The 24,248-nt window shown below is 29.7% G+C and overlaps 1 protein-coding gene across 1 annotated transcript in view; it reads left to right on the plus strand.

Annotated features, from left to right (window-relative positions):
* The window catches only part of Sema1a (semaphorin 1a), a 181,459-nt gene extending 157,408 nt beyond the window's left edge, over positions 1-24,051 (plus strand). Inside the window, exons 10-19 of the mRNA XM_089218855.1 lie at positions 4,403-4,544; positions 11,781-12,129; positions 12,266-12,348; positions 13,534-13,756; positions 14,550-14,692; positions 16,256-16,384; positions 17,842-18,061; positions 22,159-22,396; positions 23,763-23,835; positions 23,915-24,051. Coding sequence (XP_089074981.1) covers positions 4,403-4,544; positions 11,781-12,129; positions 12,266-12,348; positions 13,534-13,756; positions 14,550-14,692; positions 16,256-16,384; positions 17,842-18,061; positions 22,159-22,396; positions 23,763-23,834 — 1,599 coding nt within the window. The 3' untranslated portion in view covers position 23,835; positions 23,915-24,051. The remainder of the gene's footprint in view (positions 1-4,402; positions 4,545-11,780; positions 12,130-12,265; positions 12,349-13,533; positions 13,757-14,549; positions 14,693-16,255; positions 16,385-17,841; positions 18,062-22,158; positions 22,397-23,762; positions 23,836-23,914) is intronic.
* Positions 24,052-24,248: the final 197 nt, after the last annotated feature.

The raw sequence follows: 24,248 nt of genomic DNA on the forward strand, positions 1-24,248 counted from the left end.
ATATTTGAATTTACGTTTTCCGTTATATAGGTTGCTCGTGCATATGGATTTTCCTAAGCATTTGTGATTCTTTCTGCGCGTGTATCATATGTACCTACCTACACCGTGAATACGTCATACTGCTTCACCTGCTTGCGAATAATCCCCACCGTTAGTAAAATTAAATTTTCTCAGACTGCTGGGTGCCACTAGGGTGGTTGTATGTCTAGGAACCGTTTGTGGGCATATACTACGTGATATGTGAGAAACTCGCATATACAGGCAACTCGTTTGTAGTTGTTAGTCAAAAGGCAACTATATTGTTCCTTTGTTAAGTGCCAGTGCGGTTTCATACAGTAATTATAATTTGTGTATCAAATTATATTACTGCTACAAAATACGAAATCAAACAAAAGTTCAGCAGCTTAAACCTATACGTGTATATGCGTACGCATATACATATTAATCTAAATTTAAATATTTGTCCTCGGTTATATAATATTATTTAATAAATCTAAGTACCTAAATTCGGTTTTGGGATATCTGTTTCAGAAGCTTTTAAATTGTTACTATTGTTTTAAATTAGATTTTTCCAAGTGTATCCAGTGAAATGCCTCGACAGCACATCGATATACGGGAGAACTCTAAATGAGTTATAATGTTGATTATAGGATATTGTTTCAATATACTACAGCTATTAGTTTCTAATAACAATTTTTATGTTAACAATAAGCAGAATAACTTGTTCATTTGAACAATGGATGAATACAAAAATGATGGTAGAATTTATTTCCGGGAAAATATTTAATATACATCTATAAGTCATGTTTCTTATTGTGACTGGGTTTAAATGTCATTGTCTTATACACGGTAACAACGTATGCGGGACTAAATTATTAAAAAGCATTTCTTCCGTGTCGTACTTGAAATCATAATAATATATTCTAGGTATTGTGTCATTCGATTGAAATGAACAAAATTCTCTTGATGTATATAGTGGTATAGGTCGGTGTATATTATTATAATGCGTAGTTTGAAATTATAAAAACATATGATTAAATATTATTTCATCCGTTTATAAATTATTGTGACTTATGTAATTGCAACTATTTATTATGAAAAAAAAAAAATGAATTCAAACAAAAGTTGTTGATATAATATTTTATAAGCATTTATTGTGCATATAAAAAACCAAATTGTTTATAGATATTTAAACAACGCGTCTTACTTGGATACTAGTAAAAATCATTTCAAATAACTAAAAAAAAAAAAAAAAAAAAAAAAAAGTTTGGATAAGATAATATTTAGCTTATTATATTTATATAAAATAAATTAACGAAGAGATAGATACATTTAACCTGGTGTTGGTTTATTTGCCTAAGTGAATTTACTTGTTTTATGGAGGCAGTCATAATTTTTTGGATTCTTTGCATATTAATTTTTAGATTTTAAAATGAAAACAAAAAAACAACACTATATTATACATATTATAATTGAAAAGCTTCTAAAGTTTAAAAAAAAATAAGATAGTATTTTAATTTGAGAATTAAATAAAGTATACATTAGTATACATTATGCAATATGTATAAAAAAAAATCATTATTTTAGTTTTTGTTTCATTTTTATTTTAATATTTTATTCTGACATAATCTATAATAAATAATAATTAATGAGACGTTTCCTTGCAATCTATTGTTATCGAATTGCTTTTTTATATTCAAAGATTGTCTTTACAAATTGAGTTCTTGATTACTGCTAGTGGATAATGAGTTTATCATTTCACCAGTACCCTAAATAGTTAATCATTGTAAAATCAATTAATTGCATTACTTGTAAATATGTATGTATTTTACATAGCCAAAGAAAAAATGATTTATGACTTAATTCTAAGTTTTTTTTTTTCAAATTGTTACTTGGTTAGAATAAATTAGGAGTATAACAATAGAAACATTGTTTATTATTTTTAATCATAACTTTCGTAATATCTTCTAAAACTTTTTGTAAAAATGTTCTAAATTTAAAAATGTTAGTTTTCGTATAAATATTTTGAATATTAGTCTATAACTTATTATTATATTAATCAAATAATGGGTGATACATTTATTAGATACAGTCATTGTATTTTAAATTTTGGGATTTGCTCCTTAGTATTAGAGATGATAAACAACTTTAAACATGTCAATTTGATAGATTGGATACTCGAACGCAGTGTAGCAAGTTCAAGTTCTTTTAAGTAGTTATGAAAAATTATATAAAAAAAAATAATAAATAATAATTATGAATGCAATACGTAGCTTCTCCGCCAATATCTAAAATAAATAACGAAAATAATTTGAAACTTTGGATTCAATTTGTGTTTCCTCATTCAATACTAATTTATAACCTTTCTATGAAATTGTATTTTACATTATATCTAAGCTATAAATCAACTTTATTGTGGTTTACTTATCGTCAAAATTCTTTAAAAAATCTATATAGGTACCTCATTAAACTTTTCGACGGTTTTATCTAAAAGTATATATAAATACATATAATTTTCGTTCGACTGCATGATTCATATTTTATTAAAATAAAATATTGATTTTACACACTAAGTATATATTATTATAATATCATAATTGAGTTTAAATAAACAATTATTATAATATTTAAAGTCAACCCTATAGTTATAACCTATCTAACATGCATACATATGTATTATAAACGTTCAACATACACGTAGGTAGTTTTATAGTGTATACCTATTACGTTGGGTATTATATATATATTTCTTTATATTTGGGGTTGAGGCTTCGATAACAAGGGCCATTAGCTTGCGGAACTGTCGGGGAGGGAACTGTTGGTTTTGGTACTCGTAGATCTTTTTTTTTTCTTTTCTTTTTGGCAGAATTTCGAATAGGCACCCGTAGGTTTCTGCCTTGCCTGGGGCGGCGTCCTCTCTCTTTCCAGACAAGACGAACTGCCCGAAAAGCGATGCCGCCTATGACCGGGATTCGAACCGGCGACGGTGCGCGTCGCAATCGACGCCTTAATCCACCCGGCCACTACACCTCTTAGTGTTATATTTATCTTGTTCAAAATGCGCCAATTGTAGCGGTGTTATTTGTGTGGTACTCGAGTGGTAGCATGGACAAATATCCGATATATTTTCCTTGAATTATTCGATCTTATATATTATATGCATTGGTGTAGTTTCGCAGATTAATTTAATGGTTGTGTACGTCATATTTTACGATCTGAAGAAAATAGTGTCACACCAATAAATTCTTGTCGCGTTTGCAACGCTAAATAAGTTTTATTTTTCTACGATATCTATTGACGTTATTTATTTGAATATGTTTTTCGTGATACGGCAGTTCAAAATTTAATGACTAACGCATAAAAAAATTATTCCACTACATATCATAAATATATTAGCACCGTTGGCGTTGTTCAGTATTCGAAAACGTATACCTAATCATTTGACCGTACAGATATCGTATATGCGTATACAATGTACACAATATTATTGTGTCATAAAAAAGATTAGGGTTTTAGACCCCCAAGTGCATCATGATCACTTCCTGAAAATTTAGTGTACGGTCGTACACAAGACTAATGACTTTTAAATGTAAATTCTGTGAATTATATTTCGGTATTATAAGTGTATATTACATTTCCTAGTTAATATTATTGTGCTGTATATATTATATATATATGTTTTTATAAATTATGACGATACGGTTTGTTAAAGAAAAAGTGGCGCGTAATCGCTTTATCATAATATAAATAAAACAATGTGTAAAAAAAATTAAACATTATACTTATATTCGAGTTTCTAAAATTGAATATATTTCCTATATTCACGCGCATACGTAAGGGTAGGTAGTTTAATTAATTTTTTTTAAAAACTACTTCGACTTTCATTCAAATATTTATTTAGACGCAATATATTGATAGTTACATAATATTTGCCTTTTTTTTTACACATCCGTTTTATTTTCATCTTTATACCGATGTAAACGTATTATTGTAGTTATTTGTTTTAACGCACTGCTTTTTTTTTTTATTTAAACCACCTTTTCTTTTACATTTATGTGCATACCTATCTTTCTCCTTTTTTTTTTTTTTTTAATCATGTCCACTTCCATTTTTTTTTACCTTTTTAATGACAAAATGGCTGCCAACGAGGGAGCACAGAGACAGTCTCGGGGGATTGCCGCTCATTAATTCGACCGCGTAATAAAGTGTATAACAGACGTAATAAATCATTGCTATTTTTTTTTTTTTTTGTCATACGTGGTTAGTTTTTTATTTCCTATAATAATCCAATTTTATTACCGTCTTAGGTGCGAAATGTTTTGTTGACGATGATTCGTGTCGACTGGATATACACAATATTATTATTAAGTACAATAATATTATTTACTTAATCATTTTTCAGAATGTATTCTCTCGAGTGGCAAGGGTGTGCAAAAACGATCGCGGTGGACCACAACAGCTCAAAAACCGGTGGACATCGTATCTGAAGTCTCGTCTCAACTGTTCCGTACCTGGCGAATTTCCATTTTACTTCAATGAAATACGTGAGTATTTCCAGCGACGACGTATAAGAAACTTGACTTTGTTTATAATTTAGTTACTGCAGACGTCTTTTGTCAGGGTTTTTTCTTTCTGTGTGTATATATTACATTATATATACCCGCCTAGTTTCTCAAGTTAGAAAATACAAATAGTTGACGGAATACGTCATGGAATTAATAATTTATTAAAAATTGTTCAAAAATATCTCAAGTAATAAATTCCACAGTTATTTAATAAGGCAGGCCACAAGAAAACATAAGTTAGAAATAAATGTTTACCCGCTAATAACGAAATACAAACGAAAGCATCCAAATTTTGTACCTAGGTATATAATTCTAAAACGTAATACCTTACCGCTACAATAATACTAAAGTACAGAACGTACAAAGGTAAACATTAATCAAAACTCTTAAAACCGCGTTTATCATATATGTACATAAGCTCTATCGTTTCTTAATAAGTCTTTCTTTTATAGTCGAAAGATAATTCATTTTAATGATTTATCAAACGTTTAATTTATAACTTTAAATTAATGTATTATTATATATAATTTACATTATAAATATAGTGTCCAGTCCTTATAGTACACTATGTTATATAGTTAATTCTGAATGCATTTTAAGGATTTTCGATTTGAGATAAATAACCTTTATTAAACTGTGACGTCATAATAACTTTGTTATTATATATCATTATATCTGAGTTATAATCATATAAAATGAAATATGACTGAATCTAGCATAATAATTTATTAAATATAATTATTATAATATTGATCTATTTGGTGCATTGTATAAATATAGTTTAATTTGATGCCCAACATATTATTGTGTATGATGGTTACTGAAAATGTATATAGGTTCATTCGTATAATAAATACAATGCAGGTAATTTCTCGTTTATGGCTTAAATAAACCATATTTTATTCAAAGTGTTAACTCCCTTATTCACATTTCATTGCGATCTCTTTACGATTTGTCTTAATATATGACTTTCTGTTTCTAGTTGTCTAGTTGATCGTTTAAAATATTCTGATAAATATACAGGATACAAATTATATTGTTATTTTGTTGGTTGAATAATAGTATGTTATTATAATCAATCCATTGTATATATGTTATTGTATATATTTGTTTACTTACATATATATGTATAACCATATATTTTTTTCTACTACTATAACCTTAAAGGACATTTTTCATGTGAAAAAAATTGATTAGAAATGAAAGTAGAAACAATGCGGTTATATTTGATATTATCGTACTGCTTACTCCTTAAGGACATGAAAGAAAATAATCGTTTGAGGTGATTTTATTATGAATAAAAAGTCACGTTTTGTGTGCCCAGTGGAAAAGTAAAACAGACGAATAAGTAATTGAACTGAAACTGAAGTTTTCATAGAATAACTTTTTGAACATCGTGTTCTGTTCGTTACTACACCATTCCAAAAAAAAAAAAAAAAATAATAATAATAATAGTAATAATAAAAACAAGATAAAATAAATAAATATATAAAAACCTCGAGAAAGGAAAACGGTCTATTTTTTTTCCCTAAACTAATTATTATTTTTCATTTTCCTTAAACCAACGAGGGGAAAAAAGTCCACCGCTGCCATTATATGAAACGAATAAAATACTTAGAGAGGCAGAAACAGAGAAAGAGATATGGGGTTTTCACCCGCGGAAAAATTATTCGAGCACATTAAAGGTTACCCGCTTATGCATGGTTTTAATTATAAAACCACTTTCGCCTTGCTGAACTTCTTTTGTTCTCACTCCGTCTGTCTTTCTCTCACGTGCTCGGCCTTTATGTGTCTCCCTTTGCACTTCTTCGCTCGCGATATATGTACGGCAGTTAAAGCTACAGCGTAAGTACAATGACGAATGTATTAATATAAACGTTCAACCGTTCGTGTAGATATTATTCAGCGTCGAGTCAATAAAATTAACACAAAACACTTAGGTGCCTACTACTTTTTCCTGCTCATATATATACCAAAGTACATTATCTCGTTTCGAAATTCGGTTATTGACCAACCGACCATCAAATGTAACGATTGTCATTGCGAGACCTCTGAAGCGTCTTCTGCAACTTTTGACTGAGATAAGAATTGTATATTATTTGTATTCCGGCGCGATGTATTGTAATTTTCGGTAGTATAATAAACTGACGCGTTTGATATTTGATATTTACACAAACCGAAATTAACCAACAAAAATAAAAAATTGAATTTTACGTGGTAAAAAAAAGTGATAATCATGAAATAATAAGGAATATAATTAATAAGCACTAGTTGTTTATTCTTATCAACAGTTTATCGGCGACACTTCAGGAATCATATTTAATGTTCTTATCATAGTTCGTTGTGCAGTATATATTCAATCGTGGTATCCACTAAAATTATTATATAATACCATCGAACATAATTTAAATTGCCCTTCTCATATTGTGTCGGAAGTACCAACTATTATTATGAAATGTACCTACCTACCATATTATTATAACTATATGACCGCATTTCTGCTATATAGTCGTATATTACTTAATATGATGTTCAATATTGATTTATTCTATATAAATTCAATTATGTTTTCATACATATTTAGTTAAGTTGTGTTCATTCGTTAATTTCAATTACTGTGAGTATTGTGTTAATAATTTTGCAGACGATTGCAAACAAAAAACTACTTAAAACTACTAACACAAACAATTTCAAATAGTAACTGCCGAAAAATAATTAAACTATTAACTTAATTGTCAGAGTAACTATATTATATTATTTTGCACTTCATAAATTATACTTATACAAAATGTGTTACTGTAATAAATAATAAAGTTATACACGCATACCTTTAAAGGAATTGTTTTTTTTTTTGGTAAAAATTTAATTTTTCGTAATCTGAAAAACTAAATTATTGTTGCTTTTGAACTGCACTGAACGTAATATTGTAAACGAATAATAATTATTATTTAGTACAATATTCTTGTTTACACAATTAAACTTATCTGTATTTCAGAATGTCGTTATTATGTGCATTGAAATAGATAGGTATTAATTTTGTGACATTATTTATCAAACGTTGTCGTCCGATATATCAGTAGACATTTGAATTCAAAACACATCACATATTAATGTGGCTTGACATTTTTTTTTTTTAACATAATATTTTGTATTTTAGGGAAACAGCGATAGCCGGGTCGTACTGCCGGATGATAGATATTCTACATAATATATATTATTATAATATTCTCTCATTCTCTGAGTATTTCTATCGACACATAGTGTTTACTGGATGCTCAAATTGAATTTGTGCACAGAATTATTTCAAGTACACCGACTGTCCCTTATAGCAGTGCACATTATATAGAAAAAATTTTTGGATACACAATGTATGCGGTGGTGTGTGCAGACGAACGAAATTCAAAACTTGCCGATTCACCGTATAAAAATATCATAAATGTTATCATCGTTAATATTCAGACACAATGTATAGTGTAATAATATGATAACATATTTTGTGTGATGAAACGTGTCAACGACCGGACTGCTAAACACAAAACACAAAAAAAAATGATAAATTGAATTTTAGCCTGAGCTCGTAGATAATACGTGCAGGATACAATGTTACGGATATAATTCTGCCTAGAATATAATAATAATATAATAACATCTTGTTTTCTTAGAGGCGCCCTCTCCGCCGCGGCTCAATAATATACGCTGTGCCATGTGTGTGTGCCAAAGCTCGATTTTCTTCAGTGCCTAATGCAATTTCGTATTCCCCTCGAGTCTGGATAGGGGATAACGGCTGCACCGATCCTACTGTATGCGGCGCATTACGGTACATAATAATATATTGTAATCGCGACGCACGTGCACACTCTGTATATATTTTACACTACAAAGCTATGTTTATTATAATATATAACGAAAAAAAAAAATCGAACTCGTATATACCCCGTAGGTTAGGGTTAGGTTACTACTCTGTTGTGCTGCAGTGCTCAAACAGTTTCTGTTTTCTTCTTGCAACTCCAATCATTGTTCTTGTAATATGATATTATAAACTCTATAAAAATATTCTAATAGTACAAGGAGTGATTCACTAAAGAACAGGATCGCGGCGTCGCCTGTTTATTAACTTTAATTTATTAATGATTGTTGTGTTTTTGTATGACCTAATACTGATTTTTGAAATTCTTGAGTAACTTCAAAATCATAATACAGTATATTATAACAATAGTTCAAATCGTCTAATTATATAGTAATGGTCATATTATTATTTTTTCATAATATTTGACTACTACTTACATTTTTGTACTTGATGTGTACGTACACTTATGTATAGTTACTGTTTTAGATATGAACACAAAATATTGAAATAGTTGTACTGCAGCATCAATTTTATAATACATTTTTTATATGATGTTTTGAGCATCTCGAATACCGGATTCCTTTATTCCAATGCTTATATAAGTGTTTAGTATTTCTTTTAATATGATAAGTGATTTATTTAAATCGGCTTCCCTTTGAATTACGGTCCAGTAACATCCTCGAATAAGAGGCAAGATATTTATGTGGAATTGACGTTTAATAATATACATTTTTAAGTAGGTACGTCCCGCATTAAGTAGACTGTAAACAATTTTTAACTTCGGCGTTCGAGTGTTCAAAAGATAGGCCACTCAAAAACCACTTAATCAGCCAAGTGTGTCCAAACTCGCATGTAACATATACACACTTAGTAAAATAATACGTATCCACATACAAGACTTTGATCGACTCAATTTTCAACAATCATTATACTATTCACGTGCCGCAAACTTAATTATTTGGGGCATGGTTTTTTTTTATATATATACCCGTTTGATGTGAAGGAGGATTATATTTTTTTTTATCAGCTCATTAGTATCGGCTACACTGACCCGAAAGAGTATTGATTATGTTCTACAAACAGTTGAGTCACATTAGTGAATCAATCTGAATCTCTGTGTAGACGTATGATTATGATTGGGAAATTCCTGTAAACGTAAATGAACTGGCAATCCTGGAGAAGAATATTATTCCCGAAAATGACCGTGGGTATTTGATCGATTCACGATACCTAATAAATTATTTTTTTATCAATTATTATTTTAAAATATAATGTCTTTATTTCAAATGTTTTTTCAAAAATGTTCATTTCAAATGTTTAAAAAAAAAAAACAGAACTATCTTCAAAGTAAAACTTCAACTAATTTGTTATTTTTTTTTTCAATCTATTAAACACTCATAGTAAAAACACAATAAAATAAACATTTAACAAAAACAATAGTCGTATTATCATTGTAAATTGTATTGTATTATATTTATTCATGTGATAGATTAAAATATTACATTAAATCAACTATGATATTATGTTGGATAAGAACACGTAGTAGGTACTAACACTTCCAATCCACTTATCTATTAGTAGATATTGAGTTACTTATAACAGATATTTACTTAAAATAATTAATTAGGCAGTTAAAATATTTACCTACTGCAATAATAAAGCTGTAAATTTAAAATCGAAATCTTCGTAGTTGTAGGAATCTTACAAATATTTCTTTCTGGTGATCTTAATAAGAGGTATTTATCAAAACACACAATTATAAATATAATAATAGTAAAAATATGCGTCGATTGTATTTAACGACGTTATAGAAAAATGGATGTAGTTTTAAAAAAATTACGTATGACTGAATTGACACGTTACAACAGTTTTAAATTTATGTATAACTAATAATTTGATAAAGTCACTTGTCACTCAATGCAGTAAGTTATTATGTGGTTATCAGTGACGTGGTGTTATAGTAACGGTGTGTCATAAAATATAAATTATTTCGACTATCAAGACCAAAAACCGGTATATATTTTGTACAAAATATTTTTCCTATCAAGTTAAACAAACGTTAAATAATAGTTGAATAACATATCAAAACGATTCCCATTATTTAATTTTTCCATAAATACCGTTGCTCTATTACAGTATATAAAATATAATTTTAATTTAAGTTTATGAAATAGGTTCTCTATTATTTGAAAAAAAAAAATTGTAAGATATAAGATTTTTTTTGCATTTCCAAAAACGGCACCATTCTTGGACCATCTAGAAATCTACAGGAACGAGAATTTTTATAGGAACCTCTTGATTCAGAGATCTATAATATTAACTGATATCCACTAAAAATATTGACAATTTTAAAATTTATTAGTAAAATCTAACAAATTTTTGATGAGGATACGTTATGAAAATATGTAAAGCATTATTATAAACTTTTGGTGACATCAATGTTATTATTTAAGTATAGTGTTCTACTACTTTCAACGATTACTTTTTAAACATTTTTTTCTGCTATTGTGTTAGGTTTTATTTTACCACCCGTTTATTTATGGACTATTGACTCTTTACCGTGTCTACTAGTCCATTTGTTATATTAAATATACGTCTTGTTAATGTATATACATTTAGTTTAATAACATGGATTTATTAATATCGTTCATTATGCATATAAATTTATTTAATTATAGTCGCAGTTCAGAGGTATATTTTTAATATTTAATATTAATATATTAATGTATAGTGATTATACAAATTTCCTCAGAATACGGTTATTATTTTCATTCTGATATAAACACCTAGACGTAATTAATATACTTATACCTATGTCGATTATTTGGTCGACTATTTTAGACTTAAAATATATTTAACCTATACTTACATCAATCGAATATAAAATACTCAATTATAAATCAATAATATGTTGAATTAAAATCTTGCAATTTAAATTTTTGGTAATTCCGAAATTCTTTCAATAAAATGTCTCTTCACTTGCCCATCATTATAAACCTGTTGCCCATCGTACAACACGACGTGCATTGTTGTAAATAATTATGTTATATATTGTATAATAAAAATTGCACAAATTTAATTTGGAATCTATGGTTGCAAATATTATAACCTTTTAAATTTAGGTATAACCTTTTTTGTCCCTCTCCCATTGAATTTTGATTTGATTTTTGATTTATACTTACAATTTTAGGAGCGCTTGGTACTTACATACGCGTGTGATTGTATGTACTAGAATTATTTTAACGCAGTTAACGCATATTTACGATATAGGTACGTCGCAGTAACAATATATAATGAACCCCATAACATCAACATTACAATACATTTTGTCGTGTCTATGTTTTTATTAATTTGTTTCCTCTCTGCAGAATCGTCGACAGACCTGGTGCAAGGTGTCTATGGGACCAAACAGCATTTCATGATGTACGGCGTGTTCACAACACCGGTAAACAGTATCACGGGGTCGGCGGTGTGCGCTTTTTCACTGTCTGACGTGCTCGACTCGTTCGAGGGTGAGTTCAAGGAACAGACCTACATGAACAACAATTGGCTACCAGTACCCGGGTCCAAGGTGCCGGACCCCAGACCTGGCCAATGTGCCAACGATTCCCGGACACTGCCTGACCTCACGTTGAATTTCATCAAAAGCCATTCGCTGATGGACGAAGCAGTCAGGTCGTTCTACCAACAGCCAATCATCGTCCGCACGAGTGTCAAGTAAGTGTTACCGCCTTACCACACATACCACAGTGTTGGTGTTTTCACGTATGTGTTATCTAAATATATAGTAGCATTGCCTGATCGTTATTTTTGATTTGATTTTCTCTATTTGCGTTCGTCTCCGCTCACGCAGTTATAGGTTCACGGTGATCGCAGTGGACCCGCAAGTGAAAGCCATCGATGGGAAGACCTACGACGTCCTCTTTATCGGAACAGGTAAAATCAAAGATTTAACTTTGGGACTGTATCCACAATATTATAAAGTTAAGATGATCAATCCTAGTTGTGGGGTATACCGTATGTATGATATGCAACCGCGTGCGATTGAAAGCACGAGGTTTCAAATTCACTCGATGGGATGGGCCTACGAATGTCACGTGTCCTGGCTAGTCCCTATTGTACAAACCCTACCACAGTGTTTCAACTGAAAGCTCCGATAATATCAATGAAGTCTTTTAGAAGCCCCTTTTGGGTGGTATTCACTGTTCTAGTGTTTTGTAAGAATGCATTGTTCCTGCATTTAGAAGGCATTCACTGTTATCTTCTCTGTATTGCTGTTACGTCAAACAGTATAATATACAATGTGAGGATTCCTATTTACTCCTATTTTTATTTTCATATTTAGGTCATTGATAACTTATTATTATACTGCTGTATGAATCAATTATAATTATCATAATTAACACACGCATCATTGTGCTTTCAGTACAACACTGTATACCTTGTGTATAGTAATAAATCTTTGTTCACATTAACGTCTGTTTATTTAAAACAATTTTAGATGTTTTAAAATTTACATTAACTTTCAATCTCGCTCTTTAATTATTACGCCGCTGTTTAATATAACGTTATAATACATAAGCGTTTATTATATACCTACTTATATAATATATATATATATATATATATATATATATATATATATATATATATATGTTTTAACGACTAAACGATTTGATTTCGCATGACTGTATGTTGTTGATATGTAGATGGTATTACGTGGTAAACTCACTGGGGTGTTTGTTTCACGCCATGAAAGTGATTACCTATAATATATAATATGAGCATAATATTACGCTCTGCTTACACTGTCGTTAATCCGTTTAGTTTCCAATCGTCTACACTTTCGAGTGTCTGACTTCGTGGCGCATTCACTATAATATTATTATGGCATCGTTATAATATTCTATATCTATATGTAATTATGATTACTATTTCAATACACTTAAAATACGCCGTGATGTATATATAAAGGTCACGACATCGCCAAGATTTGTTGGGTCTTACGTTTGAACCAGATAGAAATAATATATTCCTCGACGATTTGTGATGTGTGCCCCGCGTATACATAGCGACGCTGTTTTTATGTATATGTATATAAACGTCTATTCGACATTGTAGATAGCGGAAAAGTACTGAAAGCAATAAACGCGGCCAGCGCGGACACCAACGAAAAAGTGAGCCCGGTGGTCATCGAAGAGCTGTACGAGTTTGGCGGTCCCGGCACTACCACAGCCGTGCGAAACATAAAACTCGAAGAAAAGAGACTGCTGGTCGTTACCGACAGACAAGTAGTATCGCTTCCACTGGACAGATGTCAAAATGCACTTATAGTCACTTGCGGGTAATTATTATAATAATTATCCGTTATCGTTATGATTTGATAATGAATAATTAATATAATTGTTGTGTATAAAGTCATATTCATCGAATGGATTTAATATTTCTTTGTTGCAACAAACTTTGTATCCATCACACGAGAACATATTTTCTACTCCGTAACTTTTACTCGGTTAAAGTTTTTTTTTTTTTTTTTTTGTAAGTTGGTTAGGTAATCAAAGTTTTGATTATATTTCGTTTGTAATGTGTTTGTATATATGTACCTTGTACCTATGTATAAATTCTTAAATATTTATATTATTCAAATTTCAACACTTTACTCCTGAACCGTTTTTCAAACAAATAATAAATGTAATATTTTTATTATTAACTTTGGTAAATAGTTTCGAAAATTGCGTAAAGGAGGAAAAAAAACGATAAAATTCTCAAGAAAATTCTTAATAACTTGTACCATGCTGTCGAGTCGTGATAGTCTTAATATTTCGAAAATTCTAACAAATATAATAATAAATTATGCCATAAGACATAAAATAATATATACATATTATTATATATCGAACGTTTTTTTAGAACAAAAACGCAATAATTAATCTCAATCGCCATAGAATTTCTGACAATATGCCTTATAATTTTATTATATATCCCCTGCTATAGTTCTCTTATAGTTGATTGTTATCGTAACCCTGCAGCTGGGCGTTCAAAAATGTCGTATAACAATTATAATGATATAATCCCAAAACCCTGCATCAGCAGCAACCGATAATATTTTAATGACGTTCCGATTCCGTTGTTCTCAGCGAATGCATTGGTCTCCAAGATCCGTATTGTGCATTTGACAAAGTCTACAAGAAATGCCGTTCCATGCGTGAAGTGCCTACCACTCGATGGAACGAATTCATCCAGAACATTCAGACCGGATTACACCACGAATGCCCTTCGGGTGAGAACAAATTAATATATTTCAAAACAACGATATACGGGGTGATTAATTTAACGCATAGTACACTCTTAATTTAAATGAGTGTCTTACGTTTAACGAATCGCCATAAAATACTATTAAATAATAGGTGTAATAAGCGTGAGTTGGTTCAAAGTTACAAGGAACAACAAATATTTCCTTGTAATCACCTCCAATGTCATTCTTGATTTATTTTTGTGAAACAGAAGACTTTGAAATTTAACTGCGTTTTGGGGATAAATTAAAATTAAGTGACTTTTAGTTTTGATTTAACTGTTGAACTTACTTAATAATAAAAATTTATAGTTATCTCTATGCGAGCAAATATGGGTGAAAACTACTTGAAAGTCATTGTATGCTACGCATTTACTTATAAGTTTAACTATAATTTAGAAACAAAAAAAAAATGAATTAGAACTCGCCATAAATGAACAAAAGCATTTAATTTACATGAATTTACTAATTTTAATTGTGCATTTGACATTTTTAATACTAATATCATAGAACATTAAAAAGATACCATACTATAATAATACCATAAATACTTCATGGCTAATATTATACTTTATTTATTTATTATGCAAAAAAACATATGATTTATCAACTCATAATTTTATATGCTTTATAGTTTATTTTAATATTATTTCATAATAGTAAAAAAAATGCTATAAAGTAAAATTTAAAACTCTATCAAAGTCTAAATTAGTTACCTAGAAATTCTTTATTCATAAATATAAATAAGTATATTTGATAAAACAAAAAACTTTTTGAGGAAATCATCATGTATCTGTTTATATATTATGCTTAAAATGTTTAATTTAGCTTAAAAGGTAATCACAATATTTCTTGGATTATATTTAAAAAAAAAATAAACCATTTAAAATTACTGTTACTAAGGATATTGCATGAATAAATAATAATAATTACTGGTTATAGACTGTCCACTGCAGTATAGTATTAACAAAGTATATGCATATGATATATTTCCTGGATGACGATTTTCACTGATAAACACTCATTAAATGGAAATATTGAATTTTTACTGATATAATTTTAATTTTTGAATTATAATATAATACAATTTAAATTTAACATTTCAATGCAGGATGATAATTATATTTTTAAACGACTGACATACATAATATTGTACCAAAATTGACATCAAAGTAATATATAGATAACTAGTTAACTTATATATATATTTATTTATATGTATGTATAACTAATAAGTATATTTAAATGCATATAGTAGTTGTAGAAGATCGTATACAACGCACAAACATTTTATACAATTTCATATACACAGTTCCATTTATTATTCAAGAGTTCTCATTAATAAATTGTTTAATGGAGCTTTTACTTTTCGAGATAATATAAAATATAAGTGTTTACCATTAAAAATTCATTCGATTTTTAACCATAATATTATATTATATTAAAGTTTATAATATAACAGTTATGATTATGTGTCTTTCGCGATTTTTTTAATGATCAATATTCGTTTCCGTTAAGTTAATGCATTTTTTTGTTCGGCCACTTTTTCAGCTTCTAACAGCAGAAAAGACTCGAGCATTGGATTCGCTTCTAACGCCCAGAGCGGCGCTATTGGAAAATCGATCGAAGATGTCGGCGATACGATAAACCTGTCACAAGATGATCAAGCTCCACCATTCGGTGAGTTAAATTATAATAATATGTGCATCGATGCAGTATCCATGTAGTACCTATGGTAATTTTCTTCATTGTACCTAGTATATATTTACCATTCAGGTCATCTCAACCTACCCGGAGCAAAATGTATTCATAAAAATCCCACTTTTAAATTACCTATGCAATTTTACGTAGGCAAACCATCATATACCATATATTATGATCGATGCCATTGGTATGTAATGTTCGTGTATATGGTATATAATTCATACTGATTTTGGATACATAATATATACAATAGAATATATGAATACCTATATTATACAATATACAGTATGTCTCAAAAGTGCCTGGTTACACCCAAAGTTTCTTAGTGATGGAAAATCGATTTATTCAAACGTGTGGTGTTTTCAACAGTGTAAAAAAATTGCAATTGGCAAAAAGGGTCAAACTGTTTTTGGTACGGTGCATTTTGTTTTATTACAAAACATATACATTCTGGTATACGTTTCTGGCTAATTTTGAAACAACACTTACGTAGGTATACAAGCGTTTCAGATCATATACGCTCTGAGCTATACCTAAAATATATAGCGTCTGCCGTGCATAAATTATGGGGACACGAATTAGAATTACCATACGTTTAAAACGGGATTATTCTTTTTTATAGCATTGCTACCTGCGGTTGCCGTCCCGACTAAATTCCATCAATTTGCTTTTTGTCTTGCAGTTTGTTGTATTTTTTTTTCTCTACATGGTTAAAAATTGTGAACTAAAATTGTTTAAGTGTAAAAAAAAATAACAATTGAACGACGATAATAACTAACTATTTCAATCTAAGATTTCATTAATCATGCGAGCATAATTATAAATGGAATCATTTTTGCACGTATCAATGTATACTTACCTACATTGTTTTTTTTTTAAACTATTTTAAGGCACATATTTCAACACCAAATTGAAAATATAGATTTCAATAAACTTATTAAAAAATGTCTATATTAACCTGAGGAATTAGTTATTTAATACATACCTCATATAACCCAAATTACTTTGCCTTATCTATATTGAGACTATATATGTTTTAATTAGCATATACATCGATGATAAACAGTCCATTTGTTGATATTATTCGGCTGGTTTTTATTGTAACATTTGTATTTTATTATGTATAGGTACATTTATTTTATATACTTTATGGACTATGTTTTTCTTTTTGGTGTGGGAAATAGGGAATGTACGTGTTTTCGTCAATATTTTTTTAAAAATTAAGTTCATGGTCATTACTGTTAAGCATAATTTTCAAAAAGCTTACCAATGTTGTACACTTATTCTTCAATAACATACATTTTTAACGGTAACTTGTCTGCAGTACATTGATGACTGTTGTATATACGAATTGGTCAAACGGTGCCCGCCAGGTTATCCAATACGAATTTGTCTTTGGTTGTTCATTATTTTTATTTTTGTCCCACGTAAAGGTACCAACAACGATGACGTAAGGGTGGACGAACGCCAAGACGGCAGCTACACTATGGAAACTGTGCTGACGGCCGTGTTTGCCGCGTGCTTGGCTGCGTTGCTGACTGGTTTTCTGGCCGGTTACGCATGCGCCAGGCGGTGCACGAAGAGCGAAGACGACAATTTACCATACCCGGACACCGAATATGAATATTTCGAACAACGGCACAACATGAACGCGTGAGTACCCGTTGAAATAAGTACTAGGTATATAATAGTCGCACCACATGATCGCGTAATGTTCCATTTATACTAATTTTCCCTGGTCAATTTAGTGGTTTATAATATATAATATATATAAACAGGTTCCATTAAAGTTTGTTTATAAATCTATATTTCTATTATGTTTTCCATTACCTACCTATAGCACATTTTTTTGTGTGTATGTGTAATGTATTTATGTGTAATTATTACTGAATATTAATAATTAGTTTTTTTTTCCATTCATATACACATTTAAAGCTTATAGGTACCATTAAAATAAAATGACGGGGACTGTGTATAGGTAGGCACTCCAAAAAGGTTGTGGTCTGCTATTCTACTAATTTAAACTTCAAACTGTGCTCATATAATTATTAAAACTATTTATTTAAAACAAATTAACATTTTTCATACATTTTGCCATTCTGGTTGTAAATATGTTGACATTTAATAAATAAAAATTATCCCTATAACCTCTATAGTACAAAATTATGTTGTTTTTTTGTAAAACCTTTGCGTCAGTTGTTTTATTTATAAAGTACTCTAAACTTTTTGTTTAAAATCACTAAACCTTTTGTAACCATATAAAATCGATAAACTTATATTATCTGTGTTAATTTATTTTATTTTTTATTTTTTCTGTTGCAAAGTAATTTTACAGGATTTTCACTTTAAAACGCAAATCATTTTTTAACAGATTAAATGAGCACAGATGTCGAACGTTGAATTAGTAGTTAACTCATAAGTAGGTTCTACATAATCATTGATCACTCATGCTTTAGATGAACTATAACTACAACTTTTTTGAATAAAAATATCAAATAATCTTTGAAGGGAATAATTGGTTCATGATTAGACTAAATTATTTATTTTTTTTTTTTATTTTTGGGCAAAGAAATAAAAAATATCCATTTTTACGTTTTCTATTATAATTATTACGGTTTTTTTTTTTGTTTGTTTGTTTTTTTTTTTTTTTTAACGCCTTGCGTTAATAGTCTTTAGAATAAATTATAACTGCTTGGTGTAAAATCACTTGACCTAAAATATTAGTAAAAAAAAATCATCTGTTGTTATTTATTAATTTTAATAATTCGTATTGTATATTATATTCAAGATTATGATATATATATATTAATATAGCATATTTCAAGTGACCTTTTATTTTACATAGAGCCATGAAGGTTCGAGTGTTCACAACTCAACGGTTCAAAGCTGGGGGCGAAGTGGAGATTTGTGTGTATAAAAAAATGTTCGGATAATGTATAGAATCCATAATATTATGACAGTAAATGTAGATGAAACATAGCTTTTATTTAAAGATTGACTATAAAATAAAAAGAAAAATTATGATTTTCTAATTATTATTGTATGTATCAACATTAATTTAAAGAATAAATACAAAATTTGTCGATAACTAACATGAAACCAACAGAATGATTATTTATACTTTGCAAATTTTAAAATTTTAGCAACTCGATAACATAATTTATGTGCACCTACTCATGGTATATCTACTCTCTAAAATATAAAATAACGTATTATAATCGATCGACGATCATTATATAAATTTCTTGTCATTCAGGCATTTTTTTTTTGAAATTTCCGGTCAATATAGGGAATGCTTAAAGAATTATGTTATTACCTACTCAAAAATACCTAAAATATTCATTTAATGATAGGATTTTCTAAATCGCCGGTAACTGTGTTTCTCTGTGTTTTTTCCAGAAGATAATTTTTACATATTTTCGAGAAATATTCTGATATTTTTCTAGTTATTACTTTTTTATATCTGAATTTGTTTATTTATTTATTGTATTTAAACTAATATTTCATATAGGTTTTTCGCATTTAAAAAAAATATTAAGTTATTAATTTGTATGCAAATATAAATTATACCCTTCGAATTGTTATATTTTAAAACTTAATTAATAATTAATAATTTTCCTCTATGAAAGCATAATTAAAAATTATATTTTATATTTTTAATAAAAAGCAATTTGACTACTAAAATTTTTATTTATATTACTAGGCATAAAGAATTATTATTTATAATTATTTATTATTGGTTACTTTTTGAATATTTTTACGTATTTTTTTTTTTTATACGTGTTATAAATAATATTAACATAATATGGATATAAAATTAAATTGATTACACCTGTATACGTAAAAATATTCAAAAAGTAATCAATAATAAATAATTATAATTGGTTTTATGAATTTTATAATGAATTGTTAAAATGTATTATTTATCGAAATTTGAATGGCTCTCGTTCAGTCAATTTTGGTATTAAAGCCATAGTCAATTGGTCAATATAACTTTAAAAAAATCAGTCTATCCGAATTTGGTATCAAAAATACCAGTTACTATTTAAAAAAAAATAAGTTGCATTGCGCATGCACATACCAAGAGTGCTAAAAATTTGAAATTTATTTGAAAGTGTACTAGCTTTTAAAAAAAAATTCTATTTATTCCAACATAATCCGGCCGAGAAATTCAGTGTTCCCTAAATTGATGAACACACGGTATATATTATATGCTATTATTGAAATGTAAATGATCATTTTATGTTTATATCTAGGTATATTAATTGTTTGAATTCTGTAAGTATCATTTTTTTTGGCTAACGTTGCAAACGACATAACCTAATACCTAAATCTGTATAATTGTATACGATTTACAACTCACAGTAGTTTTCAAATCGCATAAAATAGAAATAAGATAACTCCACAATGTTGTATCATTTAAAAAATCTAGCTTCGTACTAAAAAAAACCTACTATAGTTCATTAAAATAAAATAAAAAAACAACAACAACAAGCAATAGTTATACGAAGTAATTATAAACACCCTTCGGGGAAGCTTTTATATGTATTACTGACGGTACCACTCTTTTGGCAGACTTTGTGGAATATTATATACACACAAATACACACACACATACATACACACTATAATAGCGTTGCCAAGGGAACTATATACACATGTATATGTACAGTACATACTACAAGGGGTTGAGAACCTTATATACTGTAATAATAATAATTCGTTTGGACTGATGTATATAATATGTGTGCGTGTGCATTGTGCTATAGGCACATTTATTTATGTATTATGTTTTAATATATAATATGATTTATATATATATATATATATATATATATATCAATCCTAGCGCTGTGATGATAATAACGACTGCTGTATACAAAACTGCATATAAAATAAACTGCCTATGTATAGGAATAATGAATATAGTCAATAGTCACTAGTCAGTGTATATTATATAGGTATTTTACCACACAAACGTGTCAAAATATAATATCATCCAATACCGTGTAACCAGCACGGTGAGCATTCGACGAAATTGTATCAAATTACGAAAATAATAAAAATGACCATACCTAAATTATCCAGTTTCGGTTGAACTTTGTTTTCGTTATCTTAGAAAACACATCATAGACGAAGTTTTAATTTTTCGAATGGTTGACCGTTATGATGATAATATTATTGTTCGTAAAAAGTAAAAATAAAAGACAGCGTCGTATGATTAAATTCCCGTAAACTAGCTGCTTTTCGTGTTTCCAATTTGTTTTATACACGAGATTAATCAAGGCACATAAGTCTTCAATACTCCATTTAAACTATACAGATATTTTCGTTAAATTATCGTCCAGGCACCAACTAGCGTGTTTGCAAGTGGTGGTTTTGGGGTTCATCCCAAGGAACGCTTCCTGATATGTTCACAAAAAATATTTTCTTCGACGTGGTCATTTAAAATTTATTTAAAAGCCATTGTACTTGTGAACCTCAGCGGGGGGGCCCCACTCTTTTATAGATTTTTTCCGTATACGTGACTGTAGGATTATACCACTTACCCAGTATTATAGAGGGCGGGTTTTTAAGACATTCGTACTGAAAATAAATTAAAAATATCATAACCCTTCCCTAATTATAAGTGAAACGTTCGTTACGAGTGTCATGTAAAAAAAAAAAAATCATGATTTACGCGTATAATATAACTATGCGTCGTTATTTTAATACTGTCGTCTATAAAAAAAAAAAAAAAAACGTTGCAGGAGAAGACTTGGAGAGCCCAAACTGCTGCCGCAAGAGGAGGTCACGTACGCCGAGCCAGTGTTAATACCGCCGAACAAGGTGATACACGGTTCACCGAAAGCCACGTTGAGACACGCACCGATGCCGCCGATGGGCTTCACCCAGTTCCAACCGAACGGCGCTCAAGACAGTTACTATTCGCAACAGCAGAATATCCGCGATCATTTCGGAACGCTCCGGTCGCAGAGGGAACACAAAGTAAATAACGACACATAACTCACACTAAGTATATTGTTAGTTTAATATGATGACCTATACATACAACAACCAAATCCTAGTGCTCGACGATAATTGGAACGGTCCATCAAAGTTTACTCGTCTTAACTGTATTGTTTTATTTACCAAAACCAAAGCAGACATTATGTTGTAAATAATATCATTATAAACATTAGTATGGTCTTTAATAATTTTTAACTTGTTACAACACTGTACCCAAGATATATATATAAATTAACTGACAAATGCTGTTTAATCAGTATCACTAATTTGTAAAGTATACTTATAACTACTAACTGTAGCTTACTCTTTAAATTAATATTGCCTACTTATATCTTTATTTATTATACTCCGTTCAAAATGAGATCAGTGCGGGGAGCGGACAACTCGTGCGTAGAGTTCAGAAGCGGGTTTTTGAAGCCTCTGCAAAGACTTTAGGTACCAAAGCGGGGTTTATGTAATCCGACGAAAACTTATCACCGCCCGACTCTGGTTTAATTTCAAATAGAGTATCGTGAAATTATTAATAATTATGAGTAATAATAACGAATTTGTATTTATTATTATTATTATTATTATTTTATGAGTACAAAATGTATTGTATTACATAGTTTTTACCTAGTTAATTCCTTTCATTAATTATTTCTATTGCAACTTGTATACCAATGTCACGTATCCGCCGCATTAAAAAATATTAGGTAGATATATATACCTACTTGTTGTGGTATGAATGTTTGTAAAAAATATTAAACCCGTACCCTCATTTTCCTTGAAATCTGCGAAAATGTTATTCTAGCGTCGTATTACAGAAAAAAAATAAAAAAAATTCTGTATAATAAATGTGGCTAACGTATTATAATATTATATATATATTGGTTTGGTTTGGTTTGCGTACTATATAATATCTGTATCATAATCCGTGCGTACATAATGTAACTGCAGGTTTTTTTCAAACTAATATAATATGGATTTTTCTTCTTCTTCCCTTCGACAGCTGACGTCCTGGCGTTAATATACGTTTCGACACATCGGCGCATATAATGATAACACACTACCTTATAAAATCCTGACTTGGATTTTTAAATAAAAATACCTTGCAAAATTTGATCCTCTCAAGAATAAATTTCTAGAAATCAGTAAATAAGGAATTTTGTAAATTCAGTAAATTAATAGGCAACACAAAAAAAAGTAATAATTTAAAAGTATATAGATAGAACAATCCTAAAATTGTTTTTATTTTTGCATCATTCCTCAAATATGTATGTACCTATATATGTATAATATATATATATAAAAAATGAATCAAAAATTATAATATTATAATAACGCGAAATGTGTATGCTTGCAGAACGAAGGAAACAATTATCACCACCGGGACGGTTTCGGGACGACCCGCAGCGTGAAAAAAGTGTACCTCTGAGGTGCGTCGGAGGGGAGGGCAAGACCACCGCGTCAACATAACGCGAACGCTAGCAGCTCGTCATCGCCTTCCCCTCCGAGCTCGTCGCCGTCACCGCCGGCATCGCCTTCATTGGCCGCACGCATAACACCGCAGCAGCAACAACCGTCGTCACAACAGCAACAGCAACAACAACTGCAACTGCAACAACAACAGATTCAACAGCAGCAGCAGCAGCAGCAGCAACAACAACAACAGCAGCAGCAGCAACAACTCCAACAGCAACAACAACTCCAACAGCAACAACAACTGCAACTTCAACAACCCCAGCCACAAGCTCCGTGCAGTTTCATATACAGAGCGGGCGTGTGATGATCCGTTAGTGGTGGTCGGTTGTCTGTTGTGTGTCTTCGATTTGCTTACATATTTTTTCCC

Source organism: Diuraphis noxia, unplaced genomic scaffold (assembly GCF_037042655.1).
Source record: "Diuraphis noxia isolate RWA-SAM2 unplaced genomic scaffold, SU_Dnox_SAM2 contig0002, whole genome shotgun sequence".
Classification (NCBI taxonomy): domain Eukaryota; kingdom Metazoa; phylum Arthropoda; class Insecta; order Hemiptera; family Aphididae; genus Diuraphis; species Diuraphis noxia.